Here is a 21229-nt window from a genome sequence, read left to right as displayed (position 1 = left end):
GTTCCTTCTGCTAATGAGTCCAAGTGTCCTTCGGCAAGATGCTGGACACTTGAAGGCCACTGCCGTACACGTTAGCCACAGTGAGTGTGTGAGCATGGCTGAGTGAGAGGCTAACTAACTCCGTTTTAATGATTTTTATACGAAGAATTACTTTTATTTTCTGGAAAGGTAATTTCACTATAGGTAAGATCGAATTGGACTGAAAAAATAAAAAATAAACTGAAAATGGTGTAACAATAAGACATTTTTAATATCCCTTTCAATTTCTCTGTGATATCCAGGTTTGGAGCTTCTGGCTCCGTGACTAATTGCACAGGATGGTGGTTAAGATGGACACACATACTTTTACATCAGTCAGTGAGGTTCACATCCCAATATATGCCACAAGTAAATTCCAGTTTTTTATATTTCCAGTCTTTTTTTTTTTTTGTTTAGCCAAAATGAATCTTAATCTTAATTTGAGTTCGAGAATGTTCAAGATTTTGCCATTGACAGAGTATAAAAAGGCTTTATTGGTTATTTGGAAAGAGCTGCGTGTTGGAATGGGGTACTGTGTTAAATCTTTAAGACCCAATGTTTGGTCCCAGGAGGTTTGGTCCATTTGAAAATGAGGAGAAAAAAAAGCAATCCCATTTAAAGATCAGTTTGAGGTCAAGACTTTATGTGAGGACTTTACTGTGACTTGCTCCTCTTAAAAAGCATCTAATCCTCTGGAATGATTTTGTTTTGATCCAACCTTAAAGACCTGGAAAAATGGAGTCACCTGGATGTGTGTCACAAAATCCAAGAGCAAATGATGCATCGATTCTTATTCAGCAGGTTAAATAGTGATAATAAAACATGGACGCTGGGGCAGCTGACTCGCGCTCCCAGCAATTCATCCTGTGTGCATTTGTCTACCTCGACTTTGAGGAATCCCAACCCCACCCCTTCCCCCAAAGCAGGTATGGCTGTGTCTTGTAGATCAGTTTGATTATCAGTGGTCAAACGCCGCAAAGCGAAGCTCATTACCATTAATTTTGGGCTCGATGGGAGTCACACAATAGGTGTGAGTTTCACTCTGTTTTTGCTTCACCCCATGAGGATCCTGTGATTGAATGTGCCGCCTCTGGTTGAGCGCACAAGATCATCCGGTGTGAGACCGTATTCTTTATTTTTGTCCTGCAGTTTGACTTAACTTAGCGATGCGCCTCAGCGCTGAGTTCTGGCATTTTTTTTTTTTAAACATTTGTGTTGTATGAGGTCTTTGGGATGATGGCGGCAGCGGTGGTGGGGGTGTCTTTGTCTCCTCCTCCTCTACGTGGTGTGACCTCCCTGCGGAGCTGTGCCCTGGGGGTCGATGAGGCTGGGGAAGCCAGAGCTATTGAATTATGGATGGAGGTGAAGAGGGGATGAGGGCTGGCCTCGAAGGGACATACTCCCCTCGATCCCTTACACTTCCGACTCCAGCTACCCCCCCTTTACCCCTACCCCCATCTTTTCTTTCCCTCCTGCTTCCCTCTCTGCCCAGTCACCATCCACGCGTGGCGTGAGGTTGGATGAGGGTGACTGGAGATGTGTGTCTTTCTCTCGCTCTCTCTGTTTTCTGACTTTGTGCTTTGCAGTTTTTCCTTTCTGTCTTGTTATACTTTCGTCCTTATCTTCTTCTTCCTCTCCCTCCCAGATTTCAGCTGGGAAAGTCAAAATGATAGAGGTCCATTCAGGTGAAACTGGTCTGCAGATGTGGAAAAAATGAGACAAAGACATACAGAGCTACAGCACCTTCATTTTCTTCCTCTGTGAACTACCATCAGTAATCTGCTGGTGGTGAAGCTGCTTCTCACAGCGATTATTTTTAAAACGATCAGTGAACACAATAAATGTTGCTCTGGACACAAGTATTAATAAGCTACTTCAAACATCAAAATATCAAAATAAAATGCAACTTCATTCTGTTGCTATCATCATCGATTTTATGAATGTTGTTTGGCATCTTATTCTATGCTTATTACATAATATAAATGTATCTTCACCAACCTACAGCAGCGATGTGGGAAAATATTAGCTCCATCTTGAAAGTGGCGGCCGCGCTGCTGAAGCCACATAATAATGTATGTGACATTTTGCAGCATTGTTGGGTGCACAGACGAGACTGTTTACCTTTGAATTTTTCCATTGGTGCGCTCAGCCTTTGCTTGTTAGTTGTTATAAGACCAGGGAGAAAAAGCAGCTCCAACTTGTTCCAGCTCAGTTGTATTGCTTAGTGCAAAAGACACATAGTTTTACCCAGTAAATTCATAAAAATGTCTGTCAAATAACCATTCAAACATCTGCAAGTATCGAGGTAGCAACAAAGAACTGCTGCTCTCTTTGCATCTTTATATCATTTCGGGATTCTGGTCAAAACTGGTAAACGAGTACATTTATATACAACTAACTAGCAGCATCAAATGGAAGGAGTTGGAAGACTGAATGTCAGGTTTATGTTTCTCAACATAATTAACAAACATTTATGCTGTAAAATGATCATTCTGAATGTTAGAAATCTATGAATTAACAATGTTTTCAGTTATTTTCCCAACAATTAACTAATTGCTGTGTCACGTGAGGTAGTTAACTAAATTATCTAAAGCTGATGGCTGTTTTCGGTCCTCTTCAAAAACTCAAAAGGCTAAAGTCAGTTCTCATTCACAGTTAAGTTTTAAAAAGCCAATAGTGACTTCAGGCTCATTTCAGGATGTGTTTACTCTTTCAGTAATTAGCTAAGACCAACTAGCCAGAGTGCTGCAAGAATAAATAAATAGATGAGTAGAAAAATTTAATTGGAAATAGAAACAATAACCGCTGAAAGACAAACACTTTCCTAAACAGATGTTGCCAACATTGTATTTATTTTAACACTTGACAAACTCGCTGAATAAACAAGTAAACAAATGAACTCTCTGCTGCTCACATGACCTTTAGACAAATTTAAATTTCAGTTTTGTGTCACGACTGACTTTGACTAATTGTCATACTGTTGAGATAAAATGTGAATACAAACAGGTCGTTATACTGGCATCCCGAGCGTGGGGGCTTTCCATGTGGACTTGCATGTTCTCCCCGTGTCCGTGTGGGTTCCCTCTGGGTACTCCGGCTTCCTCCCACGGTCTAAAATCGTGCACATGAGGGCAATTATTTACTCTAAATTGCCCATAGATGTGAGCTTGAGCGTGGGTGGTTGTTTGTCTGTAAGTCTCGATATGTTTGCCCTGCCTGAACTAGCAACCTGTCCAATGTGTACTCCACCCTCTCCCCTTGTCAGCTGGGATTGGCTCTATCACCACCACCACTCCCCCTTCTCCACACACACACACACACACACACACAATCCTGGAGGGATAAGTGGTGCTGATAATACATGGATGGAATATAACCATAAATGCAGACACCCATTTTGTGGAAGTGTGTGTAGCTGACAAATTGCAAAATGGTTTATGAAAGTGGTTGCAAGAGTTTATTTTTTGATTTACCAAATAATTTTTTTCCATCATATTCAAGTTAGTAGTTATTACCTGCCATTGGGCTTGCTTTGACCTATTGCAGTCTTGTCTTTTGGTTCCTAAAATGTTGATGGTGTTGAAATTAAAGTCAAACTCGTTGCTGCTGTGCAATAATAAGGCATGATACTGATTTTCCTCTGGTCTCATAAACAATATTGAGGCAGTGGTATGATTATTCTTTCCTTGTCTATGCCTGGATGCCATTGCTTGAGTGACAATAACTTGGATAACAGGGGACCTCTAAAACTCGGTGTCAGAGTATTAAACGAGGACCGCTCCTTGCTTTGCCACCCAGCAGCTTTCCTTTGTGAAATGTAATTTTGGGCTAATTTTGAACACTGAAACGTTGCAGTGTTTTAATGATCTGCTTTGGCTCACGTTTGGACAATTGTGAAAAAAGGATTTTAATGAAATCTATTATTGTTTTTTTTGTTTTGTTTTGTTGCAGGGGCAGTCGGGGGAAGTGTTTGCCTCACCTAAATAGAAAACAGCAGCTCCCAAAATGACAGGAAATGCAGAGAGAGAGCGAGAGACAGAGAGAGAGAGAGAGAGAGAGAGAGAGAGAGAGAGAGAGAGAAAGAGAGAGGTTGAATTAAAGTTTTATGACTGATGAATATTTCATGTTCTGGGCAGTGATTCCCACATTCTGGTGTGTGTTTGTTCAAGTGTGTGAGTGTGTATGTGTACACTTATATGCACAGGCTCCAGTATGTGGATGAGAAAATGTTCTGCTGGAATATATGATGGATGTTTTTAACCCTTCGTCTACCGAAGGAGGGCTCGGGATCTGCTGTAAAGTCTGTTGTCATGTTGTCAGTACGTAAACTCCGAGCAGATTTGGTCTCACATCTCAAAGGATGGTTTCACTTTCAGACTCGGGACTCGCATGTCTTTTGTGCACTGAGAGAGCCTTTGCTCATTTCTCTCCTCCCTACCGTCCATATTGTTCTAGAGCGGATACATCATAAAGGATCAGCTGTCAAACGAAACTGACACTTCAGTCAAATAAAGTGCACGTCATCTTCCTGGTAGTCGTGTTGGTTTGCTGTGAGTCTTTTCCGCTGCAACAAACCTGCATCCACCAAGCTGTACCACAGAAAAAAAAAAAATCCTTGTACTGAAACTGAATCTTCGGGGAAAAAGGCCTTAACCCCTGAATTTCATACTATAGCTGGTTTCATACTTGTCTGAGGGAGTGAGCAATAGTCCTGCCGTAGCTGCCTTGGATTGCACCATTTCCTCGTTCCACGCAACATTGGAGAGATGATTGTACTTAATCAAGTACAGCTGCAATCGGTGGTGGATTAATTGACTAGTTGATTAGAATAGTTTTGGATAATCAGTTTATTGGGATATATTGAGCCAAATAAAATCAGCTTCTCAAATGTGGATGCTTTCTTCTTTCCTTATTATTTTGTTACTACAGTCAATTTGGTGTTGAACTGTTAGCCAAACGCAATGACATATTCAAACACATTATAGTGATGAGTGTTTTTCACTATTTGCTGACATTTTACTGATCAAATAATCAATAATTTCAACATAATAATCAACAGATTAGTTGATATTGAAAATATTGTTTGGAGCTTTATGGTCAAGTCATATTTCCTGCAGTGGTTGTGTTTACATTCTTTCTCTTTCTGTCTTAAAGCTGCAAAAATCAAAGCTATGTTTGCTTTGGACCTCTTACCAAACGTTTCATGTTCCACCAAAAATGTTTCTTTCCTTTTTTCTTCCCAACATGAAGCTTTTCTGAAATCTGAAAAGGTGAAATTATTCAGTAGTTATCTCTTGACCACTTGTTGGACCAGTGTGACTCAGCAGCTGTGATGGTGCCGTAAATTCAGTGTCTTAAAGTTCTTTCATTCATTGTGATTGAGGATGTTGATCGTGGCAGTTGAAGGGTTCGTGTTTGTACTTACAAAACCTTTTCGAGTTTACTTAAGGTCAGTGAGGAGTTGTGGACATCGTACACAATGTTTGGACCGTACATGATGAGTGAGATCAATCACTGCTGCACAGCTGCTGAGAGAAGAGCCAAAGCAGTAATTTTTGAGATGAAATTCTGATCAAACTTTTGAAGCAGAACTTTGAAAACAAAACTAACTGGGACTTAACTGTAATATTGTGCATAATGTATTAGCTGTGCAAGAACTACTGATCAGCATGCTGTTGGAACTAAATCCTGGAAGCCTTGGAAAGGTAGTCCTGACTTGGTGTTAGATATTTGGTGAGCTGCCTGAGAGCGCAGACGTAGTTATATTGGCTACATGCAAAGTCTCTAGCTACGCCCTCGGTGCAAAAACTATAAATCCCCCTTAACTCTGACTGCAAAAGCCTGAGCTTGAGCATAACTCTGGAATAAATTTACATGGAATAGCATCTGGAGTTTATATAGTGGAATGGAGGGGGGGGGCACCATTATGAACAGGTGGAATGAATGGTCTCGCTTTATTATCAAGATAAAAACGTCACAGACTTTACAGACTTTAAAAACTTAGACCTCCTTTAAACACTGTCTCTAGCATGCACTTCCACTCACGTGCTCTTCGATGCACTTTTTGACAACGCTGTTTGTCACAGACACTGGTTACACTTAACTTGAGTTGACTTAATTAGTTTGCCAATGATGTAATGCCCGCTCCCTGTTGACCCAGTAATGGTAGCTCATGATGGGTATTTAGATAGAGATATGAGTTGATGAAGACAGACATTTGTTTGCCAAGTAGCGCCGGCTATCGTCAGCCATCGATTGGGCTCACGGATCAATATGTCAGCTCAGTTTCCATCCATGCATCTCTCCTCCCACCGATCATCAACAGTAGCTTGCACCAAGGCGTAATAATGGATTTCAATATTATTTTTAGCGTAGCTTATTGCAGTGCATACTATAAGTCCAAGCAAGCACTGGCTTTTATGCAAGTGACAGGTTAGGAGGGGTGAGGGGGGGATCAATATCACCTATCTCGGTCTGTTGATCTACTCCTTTTCACAGGTCCTATAATCTGTTTGCTGTAGCCTAGCCCTATGTATAGGTTATATGTTTACAGAGAACATTCAGTAACTGAAAAGGTCAGAGATTATCCTCAAGAGACACAGTAAATGTGTTCAGTCGTTTTAAACACTTGGGACTGGGATCACTATGGAGCGAGGTGAATGTCTTCAAAGGCAAAAATGCAGAGAAGTGTTAAGAGCCAAGGTGGTCCATTGGGAAAACATGTGCTTCAAACAAGACAGCCAACTGTTCACACACCGCGATGTCTCCCTCTGTTCGCTCCTCATAAACTACACGAACTATACATCATAATATCTTATCATAACAGGAAGCTGGCACTACTGCGAAAAACTGGCAAGATAGAATGGGAACACTTGTCTTAACTATTTGTTATATTTATTATTGTTACTTTTTTTATCTCTGATTTTAATGCCCCAAGGTATCACACTTTATGTGATATGAGATTTTATTTTGTGAGAGCTCCCCAAATCTAAATCCTATCAGCTGTTTAGAAAACGCAAGTATTGAATCTTGAAGTTGACACAAAAATGATTTATTTTGATATCAGGCTGTGATATCAGGCCTCTTGAGAGTCAGTGTCCCATGAATTTTGGTTTGTCTTTTCCAGTATTGTGATATGACTTCATCACAATACTTCATGTGATCATTTGGCAATGATGTTAACATAATGTAATGAATTTTGTGCATATATATATATATATGAGCACAGGCCTCAGGTTTAAACCCTATTTATCACTTGTGCTATTTGTTTAAGTGAAGAAAATTTAACATTGAAACGCAAATATATAAACTGCAGAAAAATAGGAAAGATGCCATAGTGGGATATGTAACAGATGCAATGTGCACAGACTAGTGCACCGTAATTTATTATTTAAATTACATAAAGTATAACTTAGTTAAATATTGATACTTTTAAGTTTGTAGGAAGTTGTTTTGAGCGGTGTGCATACGGGCTATCAGATGATACAATTTACTGGAGATACCTGATTATAATGAGTTGTTGTCAGTATCAGTCAATATCTTGAGGCCATTTGGGGAAATAAATTTAAGCACGTAGGCTGTACTATTGCAGTCTACATTTACATGTATTATATTATTGATTAACAAAATCATATATACACATGCCTCCGTTTTTTTGCCACAAGGGAGCTTTGATTTTTCCACACAGGCCACACAGGGAATTAAATCTCTCACTGTGTAAATGTGGAGTTCCTCCTCTCTCCACTGAGCCAAGCAGGGAATTGAACCTTTAACCTCGTGAGTGCCCATCTCTACCCACTGAACGTCAGCTGGCCATGGAAACAAGGTAGCGACAGTCTGATGAATATTTGCAGTGTGCAGACAGACATTATGGATCATCCACAATTTCTTCTCGCTCTCCCCCCTTCTCGTTTTCATCCTTTTCTCTTCTGCACTGCGGAGAACTGCATTTGCTGCATAATCGCCCACTGAGTATCTCCCGACTTTCTCGCCTTTTTATTTATTTATTTATTTCCAACCCACCCCCGACCTCCTACCCCCCCTTAGCTTTTAAATTTGGCTTCATTCTGCAAGCTGTATTCCACCAGTATGTGGTTTAATCATCAACTAGCTGGACAGGTTGGGCAAGCGGTCCTGACAAGATGAGCCGTCTGGGTTTGATTAGTCCAATTCCAAGTTGAGATAATGCCATTTACCAAAATACATATAACGTGCAAGAATGATTGCTAGGAATGACAAATATTCAAAATTTTCACATTTTAAAGTGCAGAAGAAGCTTAAGTCTTTGGCTCACAAAATGATTGCATATTATCAGAATTTTGCACTCACTGAATGATGAACTTTAAGTAATGGCATCAAGGATATGAGTTACTTTTAGAGTCGAACTCTCTTCATGGCCACGTGGAGGGTGTTTAGTGACAGCCTGCCTTGCTCTCTGTTATAGTTATTACTTTTGCAACCAGCCGTGTTTCCAGCCTTTTATTCTCAACTTCATGAAAAATGGGATTGATACTTGGTGATCGGTTCAGCATGAAATTCTGAAGCTGCTATGTGTGAAGAACTACAGCACTTGCTCTCCCCAGTCTAACACATCGACCTTTAACTGGTGGTTTAATGCACACTTGAATGAATATGTGAGACATTAAACATCGAGCTAATGCACACGAGTTTATGGATTAAATAAGCGTTACATGTGGACTTTTAGACATCACATCTGTAAATGCATGCATAGAGGATGGCGTCATGATTAGTACAATATTTTTATATTTACTCTTGGTTTTATTTTTGGTATTATTCCGAGCTATATTAATAATTAGCTTTTATAAGAAGATCTGTTTTATTAAAATCTATAAAATTCATGTAGTGTTTGCTCTTGAGCAACAGAAGAGCTGAAACTATAGCTCATGTATGTTTACTGCATACTTACGTGTTTACTTTGCTGCCTCTGTGCATCATTACTGCACATGTATGTACAGTATGTCACACAGAAACTGGATAGCTCTGCTGCTTTCCTTTGGCTGAGAGAACGCTGAATTTAAAAAAAATGTTTGCGAATATATGCAATGGAAGAACTGGTTTAGCTGAGTGGACCTGCTATTGTTCATTATCATCTTTGAGCTGATGAATTAAATCCACTGGACATGGTGAGGAAAGGCGAACATGTGTCTATTCGGGTTGTACGATGTGCGAAAAAAATCTTATTGCAATAATTTTGGAAGATATTGCACCGTGCAATACCATGCAATTTCAGTTGAAGTGGTCGTTTTTGCATTTTATTTTCACTTTCAATTTGTTTTTATGATGATGATATAATTTTTTTCTTGGGTCTTCTACCAAAAAAGCCTTTTCCCTTACGTCAGGCGAATAAGATTTGTAGGCTGGGGTGTCTCTGTAGCACCACAAAATGAATTTGGCCACATTCTAATTTGGATTTTATTTTGATTAATTGCGCAGCCCTACTGTCTATGTAAACGTCTTATAGCTGACAATGCATATCAGCCTAAAACCCAAGATATGAGGCAGGAGGAGCTGCCTGCAGAGCCCAGAGAGAAAGGACTGTTTATAGGCACAGATCAGGGTAAGGCTACAAAAAAAAAAAAAAAAAGGTTCCCCATGAGCAGAGTAGTCTCCATAATTACATGGAAGAAATGTGAAACAACCGGGACTCTTCACAGCACTGGCCCCCCAGCGAAATTAGACAAAGGGCCTAGGAGAAGGGTATTGGTAATAGAGGAGACCTGATGGTCTCTCAGGCTGAGCTCCAGGGATCCTGTGTGGACATTAGAGAAACCTTCAGTTCTGTAGATTTGGATTTAATAGCAAAATATGGAAGATTGTCAGTCTCATCATTAAAGTAGTTTGTTATGGTTTTCCAATAATTAAGTGAAACATTAACATTTGCATTTGCACACATTATAATTGTTGCTTCATTATGTGATTCAAGTGTGCATATAAAGGAGAGAATATTACTGCTAAATCTGTGCTTAGATATGTTGTTGGTGCCCGAATGAACTGGTTGTGTGTGTGCGTGCACCAGCCAGTAGCCCTTCTTTATTCTGATGCCCTGCTCTTGCTTCGGAGCAGAAAAATCGCTCTTGCTGTCTCGCTGGCTGACGTTGCTGGCAGGAGTCCTGGGGACCAACGGGGGGAAACAATCCCAACAAAGTGGCATGAATTAATGTGACTAATTAATACCACGTTAATTATTTGTAAATTGCATGTTTGGGTACACATTACTTGAGAGGCATATGCTCCTTGTCGTGTTCACCCAAACAAGTGCCAGCTAATCTGTATCTCTGGAGTGCCCTGCGACTGAAGACGAGCCAATCAGCACGGTGCAGGAAAAGGAGAACACAAGAAGACGAAGAAGAGAGGAGACAGAGGGGTGAGGTGTGGAGGAGAGGGAAATATGATTCGCGACAAACATTTTTCATCTCATCTGGGCTCCGTGCAAGTTTCTATCCCCTCTGCAGTTAATTGTGTGAAGTTTTGTCTGGCTTGTGCTCCATTGGCAAGTGTGAAATCGAACTGCCCATTAACAGATAAAGAATAGTGTTTTCAGCATGGGCCTACAACATGGGGCAGCTGAAGCTCCCTTTTTTAGTACTACAGTGAATGATCGTGTTTATAATTTTCTCACAGTGGCGCTTTCTCCATCCACACTTCATATGCCTTCCATGGCGCTTTTTTTTTTTTTTTTTAGCCACGTTTTCATTTATTTTGTGTTAATGTGGTGCTTTTGTGTGGAGTTGGCAGTGTCCTCTCCCACTGGCTCAGTTTCCCGTGTTGTAGCCTGTATTTGTTATTTTCTGATGAAAATCTGCACCTGTTTCGTTTGCCCACCATGCACTAAAGCAATTAGTTGATCAATCAGCTAGTTCATCGCAGCAGAATCTGAACCAGCATCAAATAATGAGTCAAACATAAACACAAACATCTTTTGGTTCAAGCCTCTCAAATATTTTCTTATTTTTACCTAATGTTGAACTGTTTTGTCCTGACAGCTGGACAAAGGGAACAATGTGGTTAAATCACATTAGCTTCTTGTATAGACATAACCAGTTATTATTAACTTTAGATTATTTGATTACTCATTTATTAATTAATCAACGCCCATCAGTGGATCTGAAGCTCAAGGTGTCATATATCCTTACATTTACAAATTTTAATGGCATACAAGAAACAGAAATCTGCCCAGTTTCGAAGCTGGAAATGGATTTTTCCAATTTTTACTTGACTGTTCGACTAAAAAAGATTAGAACTCATTCAATCAAATTATTCCACACTAGCTTTAGTTAGCAGATCATTCTGTTCATTATTTCGGCTGTAGGCTCGTACAGATTTAACCTAGAGCCTAATGAGTATTGTTATTCCCATGTGATGGGTATTTGTCCCCAATTTCTTACATTTTACAAATGAAACAATTGGCTAGCCAAGAAAAAAACAGATAAATCACATTTACATCACCTCTGCAGAATCCTCCAGTGCTTACAGTGACCTGAACACAACACTACGTCCATCCATGTGTGACTACTTGACAGATTGGCCACTAGTGTGAAAAGCATAAATGTACAGATTTACTCTTATTTACAGGGTCTGTAATGGCTAGCCCAGGATTTAAGATGACATGTCTGAGAAATGCTTTTACTTTGATACTGGTTCATTTCTGCAAATGTCCAACTGAACGATACAGTATGGAAGATTACAAAAAATACAAAAATGCCTACAAATTATCAATAGTTATTTCCAAGTGGGTGCACTGCCGCTGAATTTTAGAGGACTTGAGCATTACGCATTTGATCGGTCCATCGGTGGACCGAAGCTTTGATAACGGCTTTGCTTCCGTCTGTATAATGTGCCAATTATAAGAAATGAATTGATCATTTTGGGGGGCAGCATGGCAGCACAGTGGTTAGCGCTGTTGACCCACAGTAAGACATCATGTTTGGAGTCATTGGTGGCTCTAAGTCTAAGTAGGTCTGAGTGTGAGTGTGAGCGTGTGTTGGTCTCTGTCTGTCTGTCTGTGTGTGACCTGTCCAGGGTGACCCCGCCCTCGCTCAGTGTGAGCTAGATTAGCTCCAGCAGCCCCCCGACCCGGAAACAGATAAACAGTAGAAGACAAATTAATTAATGAATGATCGCTTTTGGATTTCTGCTGCCACGAGCTCGATCAGTGTTGCCGTGCCCTTGAGCAAGACGCCAAGGCCTGCTGACTCAAAACTTATGAGTTTAAGTGTTTACTTACAATAGAAATATGGAGAAAAGGAGGCAAGAAAATATCTTAGCCTCAGCCTTGAAACTATCCGAAGAGAAACACAGGACTACTGTGCTTGAAATGATCCAAGACTTGCTAGCATGGCTGCCATTACATGCTTATCTATCACTCTGTCACCCCGGGCTATGCACACTGGGTTTTATTAGGACAGTTTTGGTTGAGAAGGCCCAACCAAAACTCCTGCATGGCTTGGAGAGGTGAGCAAGAAGCAGATCTGCCTATCACCTGAGAATCTCCCCATCTTCCCCCGACTCCCTCCATTCCTCTCTCTCTCTCTCTCTCCCGCTCTCTCACCCTCTCTTGCTGTCTCTCGCCCCTATTACTCCTCAGTGAGTCCTCCTTCCCTCATTGACAAGCTTCTTTTTTCATCTTCCCTCCTAGTTTCTTCTTTCTCTCTCCCGCTTTCATCCCTCGCTCATTTTTTTTCAGTCCCAGTCCCCCCCCTACCCCCGCCCCTCCTCCTCCCACCTACCCCCTCTACCCTCCCCCTCGTCTCCTCAGAGCTTCTCCGCATTAGCAGTCAGCTCCACTCCTAGACGTACTTTGTTTTTCAACCGTGGTGGAGACCGAGCGAGGGAGGGAGCAAGATACAGAGAGAGAGAGAGAGAGGAAAGAGAGCGCAGTGCAAGTAATAGAGGGAGAGAGAGAGAGAGAGAGAGAGAGAGAGAGTGAGAGAGCATCATTTACACAGTCAGCCAGCAAGCGGACCTTGCAGCTCACCCTCCCTCCTCCTCCTCCTCCTCCTCCTCCTCCTCCTCTTCTTCCCTCAGCCACTGCTCACGATGCCAAACATTTTATGTGTTATTTAGTCATGCCTGACTTTATCGAATTTGAAAAACATGCCAGTCACGGGTACACCGCCGCCGCACCCCCCCTCCACATTCCCCACACGACCACCAACATCATCTCAGTCTCGCTCTCCCTTTCTGTCTCAATTCAGGCTCTACCATCTAGGCCTGACCTCAAGAGCCTCTTGAGCCACTGTCTTTGGGGACATTTCACTACTAAATGAAGTTTTATTCCCAGCACCCCCCCCACCCAACTCGAACTACGCACACAAACACACACACACACGCGCGCTCCTGACCACCGACCCACCCTGGGGGAAGGGGAGAAAGAGCATAATTCTACCCAACAGAGTGTTGACTCTAAGATGGATTATTTCTGCTTGAAATCAGAGGCCATGTGCTGCTGGATAATGTGGCTGTCCCGATTTTTTTATTTTTTTTTTTTTCACAGCACTGTTCTAATGATGGAGATTTGACAGGCAGGAAAATGCAGAGGAACAGAGAGACTTGTTCCACTAGGCGAGGAACAAGAGGCTAAAGGAAATCCCAACATGCTCGCCTTCATAATCCCAACGTGAGGATTTGCTGTTGTTTTGTTTTTGCTGTTATTTAACAGTCAGGCGTAGCTCAGTGGGTAGGCCAGGTCGCGAACATTTGGCAGGATTAGAGGTCTGATTCCCAGATCAAGCAATGATGCTGAAAAGAAGCAAAGGAAAAAAGTATTTGGTCATGTTGTGTTAAGGGTCGGTAACAGCCTGATACACCACCGCCATATCGGATGATTAACATTTCATCCAAGTTAGAACGATGAGGTGTTGGATATTATTTTATTCTTCGTACAAGACATGATGACCTGGAATAGTGGAGATGGTGCTTGGTCTCTTCTATTCCTCAGATGGTTTGTGTTTTGGTGTTGTCTTTATCAATGCAGGTGTTGAACAATCGACAGAGCTGACTGACTGACTTATATCAGCGGGACTGTCCAGCCGCTTAGCTTATAAGTGGTAGGTTATTGGTTGTTATGAAGATGCATTCATTACAGCTTGAATAAATCCCTATGGTGCCTCCTGAAAACAAACATGTGGATGTATTCTTCAAAAAAAAAAAACAAAAAAAAAAAACAAAACCCAAAGACAAAACAACTCATCATTTGTTCAAATTAACTAAGCTTCTCAACAATCTTTCCATGTGCTCCCCGGTAACTGCATAAATAGTCCCATGTGCACAAGTACCTCTGGCTGGGAATCACTGATTTAGGCAGCACTCAGACCGACATTCAGCCCTGCATAAAACAAGGCAGCCCCATCATTTATTTGAATGAGGCTATTCTGATGATGCAGCGGGATGCAAATGCAGAAGACTCCAGCAGCAAAAAAACAAAAACGGGTTCCTACAGCAAATAGGTTTCCTCCTGCTCAAATTTGCCAAAATGAAACTTGACAACAATCCAAGAAGACGCTACGGAGGCACATTCCTGTTAGAGTACGTTGAAACATGGTTGTTGTGTTTCTGTGGTTTACCTAACATGCAAGGAAAGAGACAGTGGAGATAGCTTTCCAGAGTCATTAAGTCTTACAGACCACAATGCAGTTTCTTGGCATATGATTGTACTGAACACGTGTGAACATCCTGGATTGCATTTCGCTGTCTCATGGTACCTGAAGCAGGAAATCACCACCTGTCTATTTATTTGAAAGAGTTTTTTTTTTTTTTTTAATGGACAAAATTACCATCTTTACATAAAAGTAGACATTTTCATTGTTTTGCAAAGGTCCTGTAGTCCCATTAGAGATGGGCTGGAAGGTGGCGTGACAGGGAAAATCAAAAAAATTCAGTGATATTCAATTAATCAGAAAACCCAGATTTCAAATCTGTTGAAAAGGAGGACATTAAAAGTTTTGTGAAAACACATCAGCTCGGATCGCCTGTGTATTTGAGTGAACGAGTAGCACTTCCCCCGAGTAACCTCTGGCCCTGTCCTTGAGCAAGTCAGGTCGTTCAAGTGGAACTGCTCGGTGGTGTTTGGATGGAGCCCGTGGTTGAACTGCAGAACACAGCTGTGTATGTGTGCGTGAGTGTGATGCAGGGCGGTGCCGAAAATGAGCTTGTGTCCTGCACAAATTGAATCGCTAGAGAAAAACAAAAGCTTTGGGAAAAAAATAAAACATGCTCTTTAAGCAGGGATGTCCTGCTAAGATCTGCTCTCGGATGCGATTTGAGACGCTCAACAAAGTCCGAAACCAGAGGAAACAGATGATGGATGTTTGATGCAGCTGTTCTCCATTGGTGCGGCGTAGAATCCCTGATCTACATATCAAGTTGTGCGTTTAAGATGATCTTGCTTTATATTCTGAGTAAATCCTATGCGTTTACATCTCATTTTTCACTCTCAGCTTCTTCTTTTTTTCCAAGCATGAAATAAAGCTTTGCCCACATGCTGCAAAATGGCCATCTTAACAAGTCGCGTAATGAAGTATTAAATATAAACACACACACAAATCTGTAGATTTGAAACAATTAGTTGATTATTAACATTTCAGTCAGCAGTTGGTTTGATTTTGATTGTTTAATTGTTCAGTATCTTTCACGTTAATGCAGAGAGATCTTAAAGTTTAGTTGTTCCACCTTTTAAAATGTAAATAATAGCTGTGAAATAATGTCCTTGGGGTTTGGAGGCATCTCATTGCACCAAGAGAAACTATAACGGGCATCTTACGCTGTACGTGGCATTTCATATGCCAGTTAATTGATATGATAATGGAGAAAATAATCCAAAGAATCATACAGAATTTGGGTGAAGATAACAATCAGTTGCAGTCTAGCTCCTCTTCAAACTAGTGACAGAAGGATGGTTTTGTAAAATAACGTTTGAAAGGGGGATTTGAGTTAATAGGACAACTCCTCAGTTTAAGCTTCATTATACAACACCATCGATAGAAGCAGCTCTGGTACATAAAGAAGTGAAATTCCTGCCGGAGACCTGCTGCAGGATTTTGGCACCTTAGTGGGGAGGCAGAGTGGGATTTCCACTGATGTTGCAGAGGTAAAGAAGCTCGGAGACAAAGAACCTGTAAGCTGTGGAGGTGAAGTTTAAGCCAGACAGTGATTTAAAGACAATGTGTAGCAATTTATTTACATTTTCGGGACATTTTGCCTTTTATCTGTAGAATGATGGTGAGTGACAGTGGAGTAGGAAAATGGCATCCAGCCCACCAGGAGTCGAACCGGATTTATACTCACATGTGGTGAACCTGGGAAATTCAGCGATCGGGTTGCTCTGATCTTAGACGGCTTCAAAACCCTTGATGCGAAAGCTCCTGTGGGAAATTCCCTTTTTATTTTAGCCAATTCACCTAATAATAAGCTATTAGCATAATATCGGCAGTCCTGGACGTTTCATTCCGTAAGATGCATGCAAGTATTCAGGAATCTGAGTCTTGCATGTCATCACAGTGCATCTATAATGTAAAGGGAAATGTTAGCCCCACTGTGCATCATCCACTGTTCTCCTTGAAGCCAGCAAACACAGAGGAGATGGAAACCAGACGAAGCCTGAGGGCTATAAAACACCGAAGACAATTTCTCCCTCCCTGACTCCTCCTCCGGTTTTCATCATGCAGCTTGTTCATTGTCTCTTTAGGCTTCTCCAGAAAGTTTGCACTGCAGAAGTTGTCCATCTTAATAATTCAATTTAATACTTAACTCAGTCATGGAATCATATTATTCTGAAAAATATTTGAAAATACTCTCCTTCTCCCTGTACACTCTTTCTCATTTGAGGAATATTCAAAAAGTGAGTGTTATGAGGTGTCATATCTTGGAAGAAGTAGATTGAGAGGCTGAAATTCACGATACTGTCAGTTGTTTCAAGCAAATCTTAAATCTTTAGACATGTTGGAAAGAGCTGAATATACCCCTATGCAATGGAAGAGTTATTTGACACTTTTTTCAAAGAAACATCGCACTCAATCTGAGAATAAAGGCTTTGGGTATTTTCTTTGAGGGCTGAACAGCCTTCTTTAAGGCGGGCCGGTGTTTGGCACTTAGCAAATCAATAGGTTTCAGGACAGTCCAACATTTTCTCCAAATCTGCAACGTGCATTTTGCATTCAGAGTCACAATCAGCTGGACGGCTGCAGCTCGATAGCATATATGTAGCAGAGAGTTCATTCAAATGAGTTTTTATTACTACAGCACTGCTGAAAAAATGTCAGCTGTCCTGATCTCACTATAGAAACACACTAAAACAAGAACAACAGAACATGTTTCTAAAATATTTCATCGATTTCTTTCATTTAAATTCCTGATCTCTCCCCCAGCTGATAAAATGTTTTATCTTGACTGATGAATCAGAGGTAGACGCCCTTGTCAAGCAGTTTGTTTCATCTAATTCTTTTCTTAGCACAGGCCATCACTCCTTTTTGTTTTGTAACATGTTCTCAAATTTCTCATCTTTAGCTAACCTGAAATTAATGTAAATCTGCTTCCTGTGTCATAATTCATTCTCAGAAATACAATCGCATGGAATTTATAGAGATCATTTTCATGCTGCAATAATTAAAACTACTGTTTTGATTACTAATGTAGTGGTAGTAGGACGTGTAATCATAAATGGCCTGGGTATCAAATTGTAATACTCAAGGTATTTTTTGGTGCAATCCAAAAATAGCGAGTATTGAAAGCACCAAATGGGCTCCAAAGTCTGCCACTTTTGGACTTTTTTTTGTTCAAACTTTTTCAGGTAGGGTTTTTCCAAATGAGCTAATAGAAAGTTCTCATCTATTTTGGATTGAACTTTGAAAGACTAAGAGCAGAAAGAATCAACCCCCTTTGTGTAGACTTGCAACACGTTGTATCTCATTTGTTGAATGTATACACAAAACTTAAATGTAAAATCAATAATATAATTTAAGCCAATTACTTTTTGCTTGAAGAACTTTTGACAGAATGAGGCTATCAGTTTCCATTTCTGCTATTTATGGTCGGCTACGCTAATTGTCTCTTGACTCCATCTCTATACTCGCTACACAGACACAAGTGGCATCCATTAACTCTTGGCAAGAAAATAAACTATAATGAAAAATAAATGTGGTTTTGGTACCAGAAGTCACACATCCTATCCACATTAATAACATAAATTTCAAACAAATATAGCAGCCTGTAGTTACATACAGCTGCTCCACATTAGTGTGTATTGGTATTTTATGCTGTCATTCTTTTCTCTCCTGTCTGATGTCTGTTAAGCTTACCATTTCGTGTTCGTTCTCCGACACTCATCATCTCTGGGCCTCTCCTTTGTCTCCCCGCAGCGATCGGCCGGACGCTGATCCCACGTTATTTCAGCACGGTGTTCGAAGGAGGCGTCACCGAGCTCCACTACATCCTTAAACACTCCAAGGAGTCCTTCCACAACTCCTGCATCACCCTGGACTGTGATCAGTGCACCATGGTCACCCAGCACGGGAAGCCAATGTTTACAAAGGTAACACCTGACCCCGGAGCTTCTCCCGTCATGAATAATTGATCACAAGCTATGATAATGGACCAGCTGAGGTGTTTAACTGGTTAAAGATCAAATCCATTACAACCTTCTTCTTCTTTTTTGTTTTTTCCCCCCCTCCCTTCTGTCATTTTGTCTCTTTGTTTTCAAGTCATCCCCGGTGACGTCACTGGTATACATCGATACGCCAAAGAAATCAGGACTTAATGTATAATTTCATATTATATATATCAAACTCGCTAAAATAATACTGTTATGTTGAATTCCAACCAGAAAATATCTCTTGAAATGCGATGACCTGAACAACCGCTGCTTAGATCATTGTTCTCATATTTACCTCCTTCACTTCTGAGCATTTCGACCACAACCCAGACCCCCAAAGTCCAGCAGCCTTTCTCTTGTTAAGGATGTTGACTGATTCTGAAACCCTTAAAGGCGATGCTAGAACGACATGAATCAGATATTTGAAGAGTCTGGTTTAGTGTGCAGTATAAGAGAAGCATGGACAGAAGCGAGGGAAGCAGAGAAAACACAAACTGCGCATGCGAGCTAATCCAAACCCGACACCGGGGTCTTCTTAAAGCACTAAAGCTGAGCTCATCTGCTTTTGTCTTTGGGGAGCGAAGCCTCCCGTGAGCTGGAGTGAATATCTGCTTCACTACAGACTGATCCAGATGGCTAGCTGACTCTTAGTGTTCTTCTGCTGACTCTCTAAATGAATCTGAGACCAGATACCTTGTCAGCGCTGGGCAGCCAGCTAAAAGGATTCCATGTTCCCTGTACCATGAACCCTGAGCTGCCGCACCGGACCAGATTGTTCTGACATTAAACAGCAACACACCCTCTTGTTTTCAGCACTTGACAGTATGCACTCACTCTTGAGTGTATGTCTGTGTAAGCGCGTGTGTTGCGAGTCTAAAGTGAACTTTTTCGGCTGACTTGCCAAAGGCTTTATAAATAAACTGAATAAAAGAAACATAATTTAGAAAAAAAAAATCTGCATATAAATAATTAAGTTTGTTATTGACATCTAAAATCAAATTTTCTGAAAAGAAATGGCCAAAATGTGCCATAGGGTTGAGATATTAATAGTTTCCGATAGTTAATTCAAGAATTTCTTGATATCATGTTGTCTATTTTCTGCAGAAGGGAAAACACAAGTAACCTGCATTGAAGTTGATACTGCACATTTGAACACAAAGACGATATCTGACGGATTGTACTTTATGCTTACACACAGTGGCAACTATTAAAGTCAATGAAATGGAAGTTAGAGTATCTTAACGAACCAAATTCAAAGTGAATAGGAACATGTGAATTTGGTGTAATTAGTGAAGTTTTTTTTAGATCCAGTCTTTTGTATTTGATTGCACAAACAGAAAGTGTTATTTTGATGTGCAGAGGACTCTTTCAGCCCCCATCCACACAATTAATTTAAGCCTTTGTGTGTAAAACAAAGTAAAGATTTATGCGATATCCAAATGCAAATCCCTGACCTATAACATAATGAACAAAAGAGCAAACAGTCAGAAATAGCTAGTTATCCCAAATTCACATCATATTAGATTCAATAAATGAAACTGAATCTTAAAAACAATTACTGCAGGATGAGGGAAGAGGGATTTTGATAAAAAAAAAAAAAAGCACTTGAACATGTTTTTTAACAAGCAAAGACTCCATATGGACCAAATGTGTTTTGTCTTGATAATTATCTGAATGAACAGGATCCAATTTTAAAGAGCTTTTCCATTTGTTTGATTTTTACATCTAAAATTACAACATACATAACGTCGCGCGTTGCAATAAAAGAGAAGAGATTTGAAAACTTTTTTCGAGAAGCGCAGTAGAAGCATCGTTATTCAGCATCCCGGATGTGTGTGTTGGTGGATGTTTGTGCTCAAGTATATTTACATGCCTGGTTGCCTGGTGGTCATGTCACCTTTTCTTTACATTTTGTGTGGATGTTGTGGTTGGGTGGGGGTTGGGCATTGATATGTGTGTAAATTGGGTGTAGATGGAGGAGGGTGGGCTCTTGGTGTTATCATATTAGTAAATGAGTATGCGGTCTCCACAATAACGCAGACAGGAAATGTATTGAAATGTTGCTGCTGTTTGGTTTTTGTTAACATGGCTCCCCAACATAATAATAATAATAATAATAATAATAATGATAATAATAAAAAAACAAAACATGATATATTACCAGTGTCTGATATTAACCGAACAGAAACAGAAACAGAATGATGGTCCAGGCCCGGTCAACAAAAAGCTAAATTTGATGCTTGCAGCGCTGCTCTCTTTTCATCTTCACCTAAATTAGATGAGAAGAATTAATTCATTAGAAAAAGAAAGAAAGAAAAAAAAAAAAAAAGAATTCCAATAACTGAGCGTGTTCTCCCTGAGCTCCCAGCAGCAGCGAGCCTGCAGCTCTGGAGGCCCGAATCTCAATCAGCTCTGCCTCGCCTCGCTTTCCTCAACCACCACCACCCTCATCAGCCCCCCACCCCCCCAACCCCCCATTCCCCTGCCTGACTCGCTCATTCTCCCCTCGCTCTCTACTCCACCGCTCTCTCATCCTTCCCTCTTCCTCTTCTCCAACTCCCCCCCACCCCCCACACTCAACACACACACACACACACACACACACAC

At 40.8% G+C, this 21229-nt stretch overlaps 1 protein-coding gene across 6 annotated transcripts in view; it reads left to right on the top strand.

The window, feature by feature from the left end:
• Positions 1-21229, top strand: part of ldb2a (LIM domain binding 2a) — a 93345-nt gene that overhangs the window by 44074 nt on the left and 28042 nt on the right. For all 6 annotated transcript variants that reach the window (XM_029512068.1, XM_029512067.1, XM_029512066.1 and 3 more), the window contains exon 4: positions 18390-18562. In XM_029512068.1, coding sequence (XP_029367928.1) covers positions 18390-18562 — 173 coding nt within the window. The remainder of the gene's footprint in view (positions 1-18389; positions 18563-21229) is intronic.

Source organism: Echeneis naucrates, chromosome 10 (assembly GCF_900963305.1).
Source record: "Echeneis naucrates chromosome 10, fEcheNa1.1, whole genome shotgun sequence".
NCBI lineage: Eukaryota > Metazoa > Chordata > Actinopteri > Carangiformes > Echeneidae > Echeneis > Echeneis naucrates.
This window is presented reverse-complemented; position numbering and strand designations above follow the sequence as displayed.